Source organism: Pipra filicauda, unplaced genomic scaffold, assembly GCF_003945595.2.
Source record: "Pipra filicauda isolate LSUMZ 115617 unplaced genomic scaffold, ASM394559v2 scaffold30_size5312502_pilon, whole genome shotgun sequence".
Lineage (NCBI taxonomy): Eukaryota > Metazoa > Chordata > Aves > Passeriformes > Pipridae > Pipra > Pipra filicauda.
Window position 1 is genome coordinate 1,293,194 of NW_024104432.1, and position 17,454 is coordinate 1,310,647.

General features: G+C 40.5%; 1 protein-coding gene across 2 annotated transcripts in view; it reads right to left on the minus strand.

Moving 5' to 3' along the window:
• ELMOD1 (ELMO domain containing 1) overlaps positions 1–17,454 on the minus strand; it is a 46,317-nt gene that overhangs the window by 16,205 nt on the left and 12,658 nt on the right. Inside the window, exons 2-6 of one of the 2 annotated variants that reach the window (XM_027712749.2) lie at positions 14,518–14,623; positions 14,120–14,207; positions 2,828–2,973; positions 2,651–2,679; positions 1,372–1,469 (exon numbers count right to left, since the gene is read on the minus strand). In XM_027712749.2, the coding sequence (XP_027568550.1) occupies positions 1,372–1,469; positions 2,651–2,679; positions 2,828–2,973; positions 14,120–14,136 (290 nt within the window). In that variant the 5' untranslated portion in view covers positions 14,137–14,207; positions 14,518–14,623. Of the gene's footprint in view, positions 1–1,371; positions 1,470–2,650; positions 2,680–2,827; positions 2,974–6,386; positions 6,510–14,119; positions 14,208–14,517; positions 14,624–17,454 lie in introns of those variants that run through there. The other variant, XM_039383457.1, reaches the window with a different exon arrangement.

Genomic DNA, 17,454 nt, shown 5'->3' on the forward strand with positions numbered 1-17,454 from the left:
CTGGTTATTCAACCTACTTGCTCCTACCACTAAATATAAGCGCTTATCTCAGAGGCATTGACAAAGGAAAATTACTGTGTCCTGCCTCCTCCTCTTCAGGTCACGGCAGCCCACAGCCTTCAAGAAAAGCTCAGTGCAAGCACCCCCGGGGAGCTACTTCAGCTCTGCAAAGATGCTACATTAACAAAAATGACTGCATACAGATTTGCAGAAACACATAGAGTATGACACATGCCCCCTTGTCCTTACCCTGGGAGATTTCAAGTCTACTATGCAAGGCAAGGCGAGAGCTTCTGAACAAGACAGTTTGGATGCAGGTTTTAATTGTTTAAGAGAAGACAAGGCATTGGATTTTCCTTAATCATGTCTAGAGAAACAGCTGACCTGCTTTTGATGAAATTTTTCCAGAAAACTTCAGTATAAAATAGATGGCTCACACGTAAAACTTCAGTGCAGATGTCCAAAGTTTAGCAGAACTATGATTACTTTAATATAAGGAGCAATTTAGTGGCAGGGCATGTTTCTATGTAGCTGGCATCACCTTGCACTTTTCAGACCCCCATTCCTCACTGTTTTAAGGAGATATTTTACCAACTTATCTTTTGGGTTTTGTTGTTGCAGCAAGACCTTGTTTATGTTGCTGATCACTTAATGAAAGGTAGCTATCAATGTATGGATGCTCATTTTGTATTATGTATATCTACTTCAAGCTTGGGAAGAGGAGTGAACCTCGGACTGATTGCCTGAATAATACAGCTTTCAACACTTCTCCTGCTGATTCCTGACTTAGGCACCTTGTGCCTTAAGTTGGGGCTGTGAAGTAAGGCAGCCACAAAAGTGTTATTGCTTACTCTTGAAATACACACTTGTAAATGTAATGGTTGGTTGTTAATCTCTTCTTACCAATATCAGTTATGTTGTATCATTAAAACTTGTGTTTCGAAAATTAAAGGCAGTTTTAAAATGTTAACCAGTATACTGTTTGTATCAGTTACAACAGGATGATTTCTTCCTCGTTCAAAAGGCCACATATAGCCTTGCTGAGAAGCCATCACTGTCCTTGCCAGGACTCCCTGCTTTGGTGGAATTGTATCCCTGGAGAAGTGACCCCCATAAGTCCATGCATCAACAATATACTAAGACAGTGTGATTCAGGAAGCAGCTAGATAGAACTTGCTTATTACAGTCACCATAAAAGATCGTTCATTTTTCCATAATTTTTTTGACAGCAGAACTGAAGTTGGAATTGTATGCTGAGAGACAGAATTCATCTTCAAATCATGTGCCACAATAACTATGGAAAACCAGCTCTCCACAGACCTAGGCACTGAAGATATCAATATTTCCCATTTATTTTGTAAGGAAACTTACTGTGGATTTATATCTGGATTAATCCTTTTCAGCTCCATGATGTCATCTATTGTTTTTTCAATAGCATCAGGGTGAACATTTACTGATGTTTGCAGTCGCTAAAAAGAGGTTTTAAACACATATTAATTCTTATAAAAGCTATTACTCAATAGAATTTAACAATGGCAAATGTGATACATAAAAGCTTCCAGATTAGGAGTCCAGAAGACCCAACTCAATATATATGCACATCTTTCCAGTCTATTCAACCCTACTGACTAGTTTCAAAACACTCTCCCTGTAAAAACTTGAGTTGCTTTGCCATGCCCTTGTAGCGTATCGCATTTCTGTGGCAGCTGTCAGTGAAGGTGATCAAAGGCCTCAGTGCAGATCAAGAAGGAGCTTCAGACCATCCACCTAATTCCACCAGAATTGCTAGCCTTCATCTGACATTCCCTCTCCCAACATGTTACAGTAAGAACATTTTTCATTTCACTTGTCATTGCACTTTGTAGAGATGCTCTTGGAAGTTCAGTATTCAAAAACCAACATGTCATCTGAATTTTCTGATGCTTCGTTTGTAAACTACACAGTTGCTTAAATGCAAGCTTTTAAATAGGATTCTGCCTTTCTTTTTGTACTAGAAATATATTTGGAAGCACTATGCTGAACTAAGAGCTACATGACATCATTTTTGTTAATGCTGAAGTAAACTTTTCAACATCACTCATTTTCATGACAGAGAATTTAAAGCCTGAATGATGCTATTTAACATATACACAAATGCCTTAGAGAAGAACTTGGGTTAGCACAACCAGTGGCACAGTGAAAGGATGAAGTGACAGAGGTTTTTCTCCATTAATGTATTTAAAAGAAAAGAATAAAGTTGGTAAAATTGCTCTTCCGGTTGTGAAAGTTGCTTTTCAGACAAAAAACTCAATCCTGATCTTTTTTGTAAGTGTGTAAGTGACTGACTGCGGATTACAGATATTCTAAGACAGGATGAGGAATCAAGCCAAGAAACCCCAAATTACAAAACATCATTCTCATCATCTCCACCATGGCCTGTTTTCCCCTTGATTCCATCATTGCTACAGTTTGCCTGTCCCTGGAGCGTAGGACACTCTACCCGACTTTGCAAGATCACCTGCTATTGCAGCCACAAGACCGTCTTCAGTTGAAAATTGTTTTAATGTAAAATCATATGAAATCTTAAAGTGATTTTTTGGGGAGAGCAAACAGCGAACTGAACAATCCAACAACACAATAGAAAAGGTGAATGATGAGATCTTTCACTTACCTTACTTTTTGAACCTTTCAGTGATGCCTCTGTAAGAGAACAGTATTTGAAAGCACCATGTCAGAAAAGCTAAATTTACATTGGACCCATTTAACAGTTTATTTATGATAATGTCATACTATTTTTAGCACGTGCAGAAAGCTACAAAGGCATGCAGAACTAAATATTTGCAGTTACCTATTTTCATAGTTCTGGCAGCTCCAGGTTTGGTATTGTAACAGATCCTTTGCAATTCACATTGACCTGTTAGTTTCCTGACCACGAACTTCAGGCAGCGCCACAAGCATTTGCAGTAGAAGTACAGGCATACCTGGACAAACATCCTGGCAAAAGAAGAAGTCTGAAAATAAGAGTCTGGAGCAAAGTTTGTTTCAATGCTGTCACCACCCAGACAGAAAGTACTTCCTCATCCTAAATTCCCATTGCCTAAGGAAACCTTTAAAGCAAAAGTAGCAATCACACTACAAACATTTATCCTGGTAAATGTTAAATTGTGTTTTTAGTCTTAGCCAACAAAACAACTCACGCACAAAGCACCAGAACTGGAAGCACAGAATAAGTCAACTCCAGAGTTCTCAGAAGAGGACTTATAAAAAACTCTTTGTCCCCTTAAAAAAAAAAGCCGTATAGTTCCTACAAATGCTTTGGGGAAACATGAGAAGGGAGTACAGCTCACCCTGATATAATGGATGCTGAGGATCCAGGGAGTCATTACACCCTGGCTTAGTTTTGCCTCTGCAACCAGCCGCTCCAAACAGATTGGTTGGTTATCCTGACAAACTTGACATCCTGACAGCATTCATGTCAGGTCCCTAAGAATTATAATTAAGGAAATCAAAGCTTCCACTTCAGCAGAAAGGGTGTTTAAGAACCTAACCTGAGGTTCACCAGCTCTTCCAAGATCAACTGTTGCACAGCACTGATGCTGCACAAAGTACAGAACTGACAGTAAGCCAAGAAATCCCTTATTTAGCTATTGCATCTAGTTTTGAGCTGCAGCAACAGAAGACAGACTTTGACAAACAGGATGTATTTCAGTGGATATGGTAGGACTGGACAACAAACCCTGTGAGAAGAGGCTGGGAGAGCTGGGCTTGTTCCACTTGATGTAGAGATACCTCCAGGGGGAACTAACCGCAGCCCCCAGTGCCTGTGGGAAGATCATGAAGGAAACAGAGCTGGGCTCTTCACGGTGCTGCAGGGCAGGTAGACAAGGGACAGCAAGTATGATCACAAGATGATCAGTCTTGTGAGGAGAAGTTTTTTCACCATGGGGACAGTCAGGTAGTAGCACAGGTTTCCCAGAGAGGCTGTGCAGTTTACTTCTTCAGAGTTTTTAAGCCTTGACTGGAAGAAGCCCTGAGCAGTGGGCTGACTGACAGTCACCCAGTCTGGTGTCAGTGCTAACTCTGTTGTGAGCAGGAGGTTGGACCAGAGACCTGTTTAGGTCCCTCCCAGGTTCAACTATCTTGTGATCCTATGAAAGCCTGAAAAAGGCTGCATACATGAGAAATGCTCTATTTTAAACCTTATTAGCACTGCAGCTGCTACTGAAGCCCACATACTGCCACAATTACATAACACACCCCAAACCCAGATTTAAGGGGAAAAAACTTATTTCGAAACAATTTAGCTTTCTTGTTTCTATGGTTATGAAGGCACAGATTCACAGGGTGCACCAGGTGGGGGAGGATCCACCCGTGGTCCCTGGGTTCAGAGGCACATCTCATAAAAGACAAGTTGCAAAGATATGACATTGCCATCTGGGCACGGTCCTGGGTAACTGGCTCTAGATGGTTCTGTTAGAACAGTGGGGATGGACCATATGACCTCCATGGGTCTCTTCCAATCTCAACCTCTCTGTGATTATATTCCATTATTATATTGCTTTGACATGATAGCTTGCCAATAAATAGTCAAAAATAATTTGGGCCATTATGTTCTAAGCCTGTGCGTATGCATATTCATCATTAGCCCATTATTTTCTGCTGCTGATGTTTTCGAAGGATGGTTATTTGTTTGCAAACTCTATTAACCTTTTCAATGAAGTGCGGTAGTTATTTCGAACTACTGAATTTCAGATACTCAAATCAGTTATAGATTTAATAAAGCTTGAAGAGCTCGATCACTTCCTAAAATCATCCTGAAGGGCATGCTGTAGAAGGACATTCAAGGAAGGGAAGATGAATTAATGCATGTTAATGTCTACACAGGAGTTTAATCTGCTTTATATTAACTTTAGTTTAATCATCTTTGAAGAGGGATTAAGCTAAGGGAACTAAAGACATTTTATGTCTAAATGGAAAGCATCAACACAAGTACTTAACATGCTTTAAAAGCATCCACTTTATCTTCACACTTTTAGTTAATTCACTTAGCACTCCCAAATGCCTGCATGCAGGCAAACCCCCTTGGTTTTATGCAATGGGAAGCCACTATTTTAGATACAAAGTGAATGAGAAATCAGTCCCATGGTTTATTCAAGTTTTAGACAAAAAAAACTTTCAGGTGCTGACACCAAAACATCCCCTCATCCCTGCCGCACGACGTGCCAGAACACACTACTGTGAGGAGTTAATTTGTGTTTTACAGCAGGTTATCGCCTTCAGTATTAAGAACAAGACCGGTTACCAGGAGACAAAGCCATCATCAACCAACAGCCATTCTTTAAGTTTTCAATAGTTAGAAGTAGAATCACAGAATCATCATAGAATGGTTTGGGTTGGAAAGGGCCTTAAAGATATCTTGTTCCAACAGCCATGGCATAGGCAGGGACACCTTCCACTAGACCAAGCTGCTCAAAGCCCCATCCAACCTGTTCTTAGGATATATGTCTGTTAAAGAGTCAATCTCACATTAAGTCAACTGTAACCTTTAATAGTGGCTCAGAAAACCCTATAGGTTAACACTGGACATTTTGGTTTTCCAACAGACGTTTGATATCAACCTTTATAGCTTTGACTAGTCTACCATCCCTGAAGAATTCGAAGAATAGCCATCCCTTGGCTTCCTCAACACAACTCAGCTCTGTAGTCAGGCTGAAGGCACAGAAAAACAAACACAAGAGAAAAATGCCAAGCTGAAAGGTGGAGTATGGTAAAACAAAGTTCTGAGTTTTCATCATATATTTGTAATAGAAATTAGAGTTATTTTCTTTAGGTCTGCTTTCTTTTCAAAGGTTAGGATAGAGCAACCACAGAGAGAGCTCATTTATAAGAAAAAATGAGAGGAAAGACTCAGAGTCACTTAACTTCATGTCAACAGTCCATGTAATAAGATTTCCTTCTAATGAGCTAGGTAGCTCCCCAAAAATTCATGTCCTTTAAGGAAGTTCATGTCTATACTTAGTTGCCTCCAGGACTGAACCCATTTATTTAAATACAAGGTTTTGAGTACCGTATTGTGTGATGTGCATAAGTTTGGGGGGGGAGTGAGCAGGGAAGGTATTAAGTGCATTTGAATTATGTGTTTCTGCCTTAGGCTCAATGACAGATCTGCAAATCAAAGGAAAAACTCCAGATGGGATAGTGTTGTGAGCATATAGTTGCAACCACTTTCCCCACTAAAGTTCTGCTTTGGCTGTGGTTTGCATAAAGGTTAATAAAAATGCATCTACTAAAAGCATGACGCTACAGCACATAAACACTACATCTGTGATTCACTAAAATATCAGCTATTACTAATCAAACAAATACACACTAGTTTTGACTAGAAGAAAGTTAGCCTTTGTGGGTACCTTCAGTTTTCTACTACTCATCCATCTCAGGCTTACACTAGTTGAAATCTTCCATTTGCAACATGAAAGGCATAAAAAGTAACACAAGCTCTTTATAAAAGGCACCTCTTGCTTGCAGAAGTCCTGTAATAAAAGTACACTAGTGATTAGGTAAGACAAGTTTTCTGCTAGCCACTATGCACTTCAGTGCGTGCAAAATTGAGACACTGGCAGCTATAAAACAAAACACAGTGCATCATGAAAAACAACTCCCATGAAAGTACAGCATGAGCCATGTGTTTGACTACAGCACAGTGGCATTAACTTCTGGTTTGTTTTAGTGTCCAATTCCAAAACTCCTCTCCAGTCAATCTCTTCTGTTGTTCTTGTTTGTTGTTTTTGTTGTTGGTTGGTTGGCTGCTTTGTGGTTTTTTCCCCCCTCTTGCCCTTGCAGCACAGAAAACAGTTTGTGTGGTCATGTACAGTATGATTTCAGATCCTGAGGTGGGGTTTAAAAACAGAAATATTATAGAAATTAAGGCATTCCTCAGAGACTCACACTCTGCTCTTTCCCATTTCAATACAAGCGCCTTCTTCCTCTGTATTACAAGCTGTTGTATAGACCCACATATATTCATAGTTGCATTTCAACAGTATATGAACATTTATTCAAGTAAAACAAAGAAAGAACTGCACAATAAGATGCTGATGTGCACAGGCCAAATGAACAGCCAGTTCCCTTGCCAAGGATGCTCTACGAAAAAAACGATTAAGCAACCCATCTCTATCAGCAATAATGGGGCTCAGCAGAGGTTCTGGAGAGCTCTCCTCTGTGAGGAAGGGGATGAAGAAAGGGGTTTCTACAATTGTTAGGATCCTTGCAAGACATGGAGAAATTTAGAGTCAAAAAGTAAGAGTATTGATGCTACATTCACAGTGCTTCTGTTCTCCACAGCATGTGCTGATCTGTCTGGGGAAAGAAAGCATGAGGCAGCAAGAAGCAGAGAACGCTGAGCTTGTTGTTTCACACCCTAAAGGTGTGAAGGGAAGTACACAAGTGGTTCTCAATAAGGGGTTCTCAATGTTTGCCCTTGACTAGCCATCTGATGTTTTCATTGTGACAGGAACAGCACATGCGATGGTTATTAGAATTTACATCTCTCTCCAGTGACATTATGACGTCACATTTTCATGAAGTCTGTCTTTTTATTTCAGGGTGACTGGCTCTAGATAGCATTCTCCATATAAACTGGCAGAAGCAAAACTGAGCAAAGGTTTCCAAAGTTACCTAGTTTTTCTGTGAAGCTCTTTCCTCCATTACCTGTTCACCTAAATAACAAGATGTATGTATAATGCAACATGAAATACCTCTTGAAGGAAAGTAGAGATCAATTACTGTGCAACAGTTTTGAAACTAATAAAATAGAAGGTGCTTATTCCCTCCCCCAGTAATTTCAGAACCTTAGTATTTTCAGAGTCAGTAACAAACACAAATACTTTGGGTAAAATGAAAACTTCAGCTAGATACTCAGTGCTACTTACTGGACTTAAAATTGGGAGGGAAGCAAGTAAACTCCCAAAACCAACCAAAAATACCCCAACATCAAATCCAGTAGTTTAAAAGAATGAAAAGAAGTCACTGAATCTACTTACACATCATTTTCTTTCCTGTGTGTCCTGTTTCAGGTCATACGGATAGTAAAGATTCTTACACAACTATTTTTCCTGAAGGACATACTCAGTTCAGAAAAGAGTGGATTACAGGAGTATTTCCTTTCTGAGAATTCTGATTACAGTTTGAGAAATCAAACTAGTTATGGCTGATAAGGTGTCCAAATAGGTGAGTAAGCAAGCGAGGAGCTTATTTATCTTGACTGTCTTTGGTTTATGTGCGTAACTTACAGTGTATATACAACGTCAACCAAGAAGTAATGTACCAATCACCATTTCTGCCATAGGCAGACCTGCTATCACCTCCTTTAAAACACAAGAAATTGTTTTCATTCTGTGCCTTTGCAGACTTGACAACTGAAATCCACCTTATCTCCTCATTTAGACATGAAAGCAAGTCACCGTGGCAACTAAGGAAGACATAAGAATAGTTTTTAACAGCAGCTTTTCTCACTTTGCTTCTCTTGCTGTTTGCTGATTTGATTTTCATTTTATCTGATATGACTCCAGTAACAGACCTTATGCTAAAATTCTGCTAGTGCTTTGAGATTCTTTTGCAGTAGATCAAGAGAGGGTGTCAAGTTTCTAGGGTTTACTGAAGAAAATCTAACTGTCTGCTACAGTTGGCTCTCCAAGTTGTTATTATTTCAGTTGCTAAAGATAAATTAAAGTCAAAGTGGAATTGTCACTGACAGACTCCACAAAACCCCTTTACAAAAAAAAGCACTGAAAGATTAAGTATTTAACTGAGAAACAGTTTTATTATTTCATAAGTAATATTTCAGATTTCAGGAATAATTAATATCAGAGCAAGCTGAGAAGGAAAAGAAACCTAAACCAGCTCTTTTCATTTGGACATCACCTTGAATTAGAGCTATGAGCACAAGAGTCTAAATTCAAGGATTTAGAGTTATTCCAACTACTAGACTGTCTGTTTAATAAAAGCTTCTCCTTTTCCAATCAAGTTGGGTGGGAATGTTGATCTTCTAGAGGGTAGGAAGGTTCTGCAGAGGTATCTAGAGAAGCTGGATCAATGAGCTGATGCCAACCGTATAACGTTCAACAAGACCAAGTACTGGGTCCTGTGCTTGGGTCACAACAATTCCAGGCAATGCTACAGGCTGCAGGAAGAGTGGTTGGAAAGCTGCCTGATGGAAAAGGATCTGGGGGTTTTGGCCAACAGTGGCTGAACTTGAGTCTGCAGTGTGCCCAGGTGGCCAAGAAGGCCAATGGCATCCTAGCCTGTATCAGCAATAGTGTGGCCAGCAGGACCAGGGCAGTGATTGTCCCTCTGTACTTGGCACTGGTTAGGCCACACCTTGAATCCTGTGTTCAATTTTGGGCACCTCACTACAAGAAGGACATTGAGGCACTGGAGCATGTTCAAAGGAGGGCAACAAAGCTGGTGAAGGGTCTGGAGCACGAGTCCTGTGAGGAGTGTCTGGGGGAGTTGGGGTTGTTTAGCCTAGAGAAAAAGAGGTTCTGGGGAGACCTCATCACTCTCTACAGCTGTGTGAAAGGAGGTTGTAGCCAGGTGGAAGTCGTTCTCTTCTCCCAAGTAACAAGTGACAGGACAATAGGAAATGGCTTCATGTTGTAACAGGTAATGTTTAGATTGAAAATTATGAAAAATTTCTTCACCAAAAGAATTGTCAAGCATTGGAACAGGCTGCCCAGGGTAGTGGTAGAATCACCATTCCTGGAGGTACTTAAAGGACACGTAGATGTCGCACTCAGAGGACATGGCTTAGTGGTGGACTTGACAGTGCTGGGTTAATGGTTGGATTGCATGATCTTAAAAGTCTTTTCCAACCTTTTGAGAGACTGAAATTGGTTAATGGCTTAAACATTGTCAAAACCACTGAAAGACTTTTATCCACTGTAGCAAATTCTGCAAAGAAGCAACTGCTCACCCAAAGCCCACACCTACTAATTTGGACCATGATAAGGTAAATAACTGAGATAAGATAAAGGTGGTACTATTGTCCAATCATCCCAGGAGAAGGATATATCCACAGCTGTGAGAGACTGGAATGCTGATGGCTCAGACAACCGAGATGCAAGCTGATTATGTTTGAAGGAACCGCCCAGATGCTATAGGCATGCACACTCGACACCTCAGGCTACAAGCTGCATGTTGAACAAGGTAAGGAAAGAGGCAAGTCCTGCAAGGCAGGGTAGTGTTTCTTTGTCCTTACACAAATGACTTAGCTATGATAACTCCCCTCTGGGGAACTACTGCAACAATTCACATGTAGCCTGAAGATATTCATCTCTGCTGACAGGCCATAATGGGCCATAATGGACTCAATCATTATTCAATGCACTGATGTAACATTAGGCAGCTCTAACATCTCAGAAGGTGTCAAAAACTCAGAAAACATCCAGTGATCCAGTATTACATCATCCAGTGAAAAACTCCCTGTCCTAGTGGAGGTACCAGGGATGTTCCTAAATGTTTATTATGTATTATTATGCATAATAAATACATGGGACTTCCCTTACCACCAGAGGCTTCCTCCCTAACCACACTTGGGTTTCTTCCCTCACTATGTTGGGCTTCTTCCATCACCACATGGGGCTTTTTCCCTCACCAACGTGGGCTTCCCTTGAGAGATCCAGACCGCAACCATCACTTCGACAAAACTGTGACTCTCACCCCTGAGAAGACCATAAGAAGAGGATCAACAGGATGCTGTCAGAATCCATGGAGTGGTCGTACTTTTTTTTTACTTAATCTGTCTCTCTGTCACTCTCTTTCTCTACCCTGTTTCTCTCTTTTTCCTATTTCTTTCTATCTCTACCTTGCATTTAATGTTAAATAACAATCCATACTATTGCTTTGGCATACAGTCTCATTTGCACTTTAATTTGGGCAGAGGCATTTCTAATAATTTTGAAGAACCTGATCATAACACACCTAGGATTCTAAACAAAAGGAACAGGTTGTTCAGAGAGGCTGCAGAATCTCCATCGTTGGAGATGCTCAAAATGTGACTGGATGCAGCCTCAAGTAACTTGATATAGCTGACCTTGCTTTGAGCAATGCGATAGGATTTGATTTCCAGAGGTGTCTTTCAACCTTACCAAACACAGAATGGTAGAACACTAAACAAGTCTTCTTAAATTGAAAGGTTAGGGCGGGGGGAGGAAGAAAAAGACAATTCAGTAATATTAAACACAAAACAGACTGTCAAAAGAGAAACAGGAGATGTCAAGCTGATTCTAAAAAGTCATGTCAAAGGTCCAACAGATGAGTAGTAGGCACAGCAAAAGTAGCATGCAAATTACACTAATGAGTAATTACATTATTCACAACAACATACATTACATGAGTAATTACTGTATTCACAACTGTAGTGTTTTGTTTAGAAGACCAGCTCCAGTAAAAACCAGAGACTACAGTGTGTCTCCAGTTGACAAACTTAACTCAGAGCTGAGTGGCAAGTCTGCCTATAGGTAAGAGCTTTCTCTTACATCAAGCTGGATTTGAAAGCCACTGTTCAAAGTCCTCCTTGGGTGTCCAGGCAAATACATGCTACATGAAGTTGCTTCAGGGAAAGTACTGCCACTACTTAGAAAGCGAAGTTGAGGTTATTTTAACTTCACAGATAAAAGCCCTGTTCCTCTCTCCGTCCATTTTATGGCATTTTCCATGTTGCAATTAACAAGATGACTTGCAGTTTGAGCAGGTTTAACTAAGAAGCTCACTGGTTTCAAATGTAGAGATAATCTCTGCCATCAGCATCAACTAGTCCAGTGTCTGCTCCATGTTGTGCAACAAGGAAAACACTGTGCCACTGAGCAGCCTTTGCCATCAGCACACAACACCCAGCCTTGCATTTGATCTTCACAAACAGTTAAGAACACTTTAAGCTCTCAGGTGGCTGCTGCTAGTAGTAATGGACAAACATCAGGGGACACAATATATATTAACTTGTTTATTTTCCAGCTGATTTCCAAGCTGGGAGACTTAATATCCTTGCCTCACATGTATATGTCCCTGCAGCTCCGCCCTTCATTGCCTTATTCTTCATCACACAAACCTGCAACCACAGGCTGCAACACATATAACAGAAATCACTATCCCCAGTATGACCCCAGCTTACTTTTTAATCTCTGTTTTTCTTCTATATTGACAAATTATGAGGAGAGTACTCTTATCAGTTCATGTCAAAGGATTAACATAAAATAAGAAAATCCAGATGCTCGTAAGTAAACAGAAATAGGTTCCCTATTTCAACAGTATTTTCCTATTTTAGGTGCTTTGTATTCTCCCTCTTCCCCATTCCTTAGTCCAACTTCCTGTTCAGCATTTGGAATACTGGACTTTCCACAACAAAGTCCTGGACTGGGCTATTTAGATAAGCAATTTTTTTCAGAATATCTACTTTATTCTCTTTTAAGAGAATCCAACACCACCAAGACTTCTCAAATCTTTTAGGATTCACTGACTTCAGAAATACCATAAAGAGAAGCAGGAGGCAGTTTCTTCAAGACAGCCTCCAAAACAGCACACTTTCTCCAACATGGAAAAATCACCAAGGGGCCAGGACAGACAAAGGTGAGCAGAACAGGTAGTTTAACAGGAGGAGAGATAGCAGTTTAGAAGTTGGCAGCAGCTCAGCATCTCCATCAGGGGGGATCAAAATTATTTTATGCTCAGGAAATCCCAGATCACTATGGGAGCAAGCTGTAACACCCTCTGCAACCCCAGCCAGAGGCTCTCACCCCACTCACAGGATGGTAGAGTCTACTTTATGCAGGACTCATGACCCAAATCCCTTACGGCACCAATTTGTGACGTTGGGTCAGGCTGCTGAATAAGTCTGTACAGAGAAAAAAAGGTAAAAATTATAGAGGCAGGACTGCTGAGATGGAAATGATTAGCAGGATCCCAGAAGGAAGGCTCCAGAATGAGACAATATAAAATTATAAAGGGAAAAAGCACCACAGGGATGTTATCCAGGTTAGTTGTGAACTGTCAGCTCACTGGACCTATATCAATGGAGCTGGTGGAAGACTTGGGACCACCCAAGGCATGAGCCACTTGCAAGGCCAATTCTTTCCCTCCTGGCTGGTGCCTATCAGGGTGGTAAGTACACTAATGTTTAGCTCATTCAATCTTATCTGTCTTTTGTGGATGTTAGCAAACAAATATTTGCTTTATACTTTTGGCCTGTATATGTCCTGCTTACAGCGTCCTTTTGCAGCTGGCTCAGGATACCTGAGGAAGCTGACCCAAACACTCCACAGAAATGCTTAAGTCAAGTCTGGCTTGGCAGCAAAGTCATTACAGATGATTAGCCTAGAAGTAATGATGCTAATATCCATAGTGTATAAGACTCTCTGCTGTAAACAGTCTAAAAAGGGAGAAAAATATAGTGACAGATGCTCTATACAGAAGCATATGTTTTAGCTCTCTTGAAAAGGTTTCTCTCATCCAGACAGATTATGATTTCTTTGGTTTATACATAAATTAGGCTCTTGATCTGTATTAATTTTGAGAAGTGCTCAGCTCTCTCCATTGACTAGAGAACAAAGACAACATGGGCTTTCTGCACCTATAGCTGTTGTCTCTCGAGTCCTTCACTCTACCCCTGGTTTATGGAGAAACAACTGCAAGTCATATGTAGGAGCAAGTAATTGACACTTCTCCCCCAAACTGAACATGATCAGCTTCAAAAACACTTGCACCTCTTCACCAAACATTTCCCCTTCTCTGCTTTCACAAATAACACTCCAAAAATCCAGACAGTAGACAAAAATGGGAAAGCAAAAGCCCATAATTTTTCAAGTACTGTTCTACATTACTATTTCCCCTATTTTCCCCTCACATATTTGATACATCACTGCTCCAATCCCACAAGACAGTTGACACATTCTTTTCTTCTATAAAAAACTGGAAAGGAAAATTTAAATTAAAATAGCTTTAATTAAATAGCGAGATCTAGGTGAACAGAAAGCAATCTTCTATGATCTAGTTTACACCTTCTGTAATACTTGTAACAGTAAAAACACTTAATTCACTGCAGCATTAATCAGAATAATTTAACACTTCTGAAAAAATACAGAACAGTTACCTCAGGAAGTGCTTCATAGTGATGGTTTGGTTTGTGTTGCTAGAGCTGTAATCTATTGATGACTTCTTCTTTGGAGGGGATATTGGTGCTGTAGAAATAGAATTGAGACTTATTTACTAATAGAAAAAAAAGTGATATTTCAGTTGTCTAAATGGCTCTTGAAACAAACATCTATGGAAATACATGGGAAAGATGTTAAAAAGCTCTCATGTCAACAAAAACAAAATGAAAAATCATAATTTGTTCACACTTCAGCCTGTGCACATACTTTGGCCAGACTATACTACCTATGTCTCTTTTCAGAGAAGTAAAAAACTTGAATGAGAATACAGAAAAAGGTGAGAAAGCTTGAAGAAACATCCAGACAATTTCAAACGCTTCTTGTGTTCTTCAAATACCTGTTTGGTTCACAGCAGTTTCCAAGTGGCAGTTTCAAGAGACACTCGGTTCACTCTGCTGTTAAAAGTCCTCTGTTTGCCAGAATTTCCAACAGCACTTGGAGACCTTGGGTAAAAGTAGAATGTAAGCAAAGAGATAATACTGATCCTGATTTAATTCACTACAAGAGATATTGAGTAATCAATTTTCCTGGTGACCAACTATATTAAATGATACATATGAGATCTTAAAATAGAGTTGATCAGGTTGCCCATCGGTTCTGAGATCAGGTGTCCTACAGTTAATATTCATTATGATTACTAGTTAGTCCCAGTAGAGGAGAACTGGAAGAAATAATGAAGAAACATTATAAATATAACCCAGTACTGCAGACTCTCCCTGGTCACCACTTCTTTACTTCATGTTTCTGAAATGAAGTATTCACTTACAGGTGATATTTGACTAAAAGATGCAGACTTCTCAGATTACTGTACTTAATATCCTGTAAAAGGTAATAAAACATTTTTAATTTCTTTACTTGCCAGAAAACAGCTACTGCTACATGTGTCTGCTGTTGGGACAGCTTAATCCAAGACTTAAAGGGAACAAGACCACACTTTCAAGCTCTGTACTAGTACAAACCACACATGAAGACCTGAGTAAAAGCTGCGAAGAAATCATTTAAGAGCCTGTTTTCCATTAGCACTGCATGCAGCATGCTGAAAAGTACTGAAAGCCTTAAGAAATTTGACCTCTTTTGTCAGAAAGTTATAAATCTAGAGAACCTCAAATCTATTTTCTTCTCCAGGACCTATCGGCACTGATGGGATAAAAATCTTCTTGCCCTACCTTGTTCTCATACACTTTCCCCTTTGTTACTTGTAAGTTTCACATTCTGTTATTGCTTGCTGACAGGAACAGAACAAGCATTTAAGTTCAGAAAAATGCAGCTATCTTGTTGCATTACATCACGTACAGCTTGCTAAAAATATATAATCCCTGAACTGTGAAAGCTTCATTCATTTATATTGGTTTTGACTGGCTGAATCATGTTGCTGTCCCCTGAATACAGCTGTAATTGGTGCTGGCTGCAGTGACACCTGCTTGCAAGGGTAGAGAGATGCTAACATCAAACTCCGGGAGTTCATTAATGAACACAGTAGGCAGGCTCCTAACACTTCCTGATAGAGCTTTTGATAGGTCTTCTATTGTAGAAAGCACAGGGAGCGCAGGAGATAGGCAAAAACTGGAGAGGATGTAACCTGCTCCCCTTCCCCAGTCTAATAATTTGCTGTTTAAAAGATACAGTTTGTGAAAAATTCTCACAGCTGAGTCTCAGCGTTTTAGCATCAACTTGAACAAAGGAAGCTCCAACACAAAATTTGACCCATAAGGGCATCAGTATAAAGGACATGCCAGAATTGCCACGAGCTGTCAGATCAACCCCCTCTAAAAATGTGAGCTGGCCTCAGCCTCCAAGGTCAGCTCCCTCTTGATTCTGATCAAGATACTTGCTGAAAATTATGCTGCTTTACTACTGCTTTAAAGGGAAAAGAAGTTCAACTTGCTTGAACTCCAGAACCAGTTCATCCAAGTGTGGCATGGAGCCTCCAGATACCCTCCCTGCAAGAACAGTTACCAGCTACAGCCAATTATAAATTCATTTTGAATGCTCATTAAAAATTAGACTGTTTCAAAAACTGTATTTTAAGTCAATGTAGCTGTTCAATTACCTGGGTAGTCTCATCTCCTTGGATGGTAAGATTGATGGAGAGATAGACAACAGGTTAGCAAAGGCATATAGTGCTTTCGGAAAACTCCATAAAAGAGTTTAGTGAAGTAAACACTTGAAGAAAAGTACAAAGATCAGTGTTTACAGAGCCATTGTGCTGTCTACTCTGTTATACGGACCTGAACCATGGGTCATCTACCGCCACCACCTGCGTCTCCCAGAACGCTTCCATCAACGCTGTCTCCGTACAATTCTAAACATCCACTGCTCAGATTATGTGACCAATACATCTGTTCTAGAATAAGCAGCAGTCACAAGTATTGAGGCCATGTTGCTGAGAACAGGTACGTTGGGCAGGACACGTCTCCAGGATGAAGGAGCACCGCCTCCCTAAGATCCTGCTTTATGGTGAACTTGCCACTGGCTGCCGCATGAGAGGAGCCCCAAAGAGAATATACAAGGACTCCCTGAAACAACATCTCAGCCTTGGCCACATTGATCAACATAACTGGTCTACTCTGGCCTCCAATCGGGAGGCCTGGAGACACACCATCTATAACGCTGCTGATGCTTTTGAGAACGCACGCAGGATCACTCTCGAGGAGAAAAGACAACACAGAAGGAATCATGCCCTGCAGAATTTACCACCTAAGGAGTCTTTCTGCTGTGCCTTTTGCAACTGGACGTGTCTATCTTGTATTGGCCTTTTTAGCCACCAACGCGCTTGTAGCAAACGTGGGTAGAGCCCTTCCCAAATCTTCATTCGTGAAGCCCAGCCATGAGTGAATGAAAAGCTGTTCATACACCCTTGTCTTCTTCCCAGAAAGCTAAACTCAAAGGAAGGTCACTGGTTGCAAAGAAAGAGCAAAAAACTAAGTGACAAAACAAGCATGACAAATGGTTGAAAGTGCCAATTTTGGATCTCTTTAAAAGCACACCCTTGGAATTACAAGAATAATTTTTGTTATTCTCTCCCTTTTAATTAAAATGTGTGTGGGAAAGTCATGAGAAAGAAACTTTACAGCTGAAGTCCTGATGCCACAGAAATCAATACTGAAGCCTTTCAGTTTGGAGAGGAACAGTTCACTCTGCATGTTCAACAGCCAGTTCCCTATAGCACAGGCCCAGATAATAACCAGGCCCATAGGAAGGCCATGGCCTCAAAAGCAGTTTCCACTGGGGCTCAACGCAATCAAATTCCACCTGACTCTGTTAACAAGAAGGC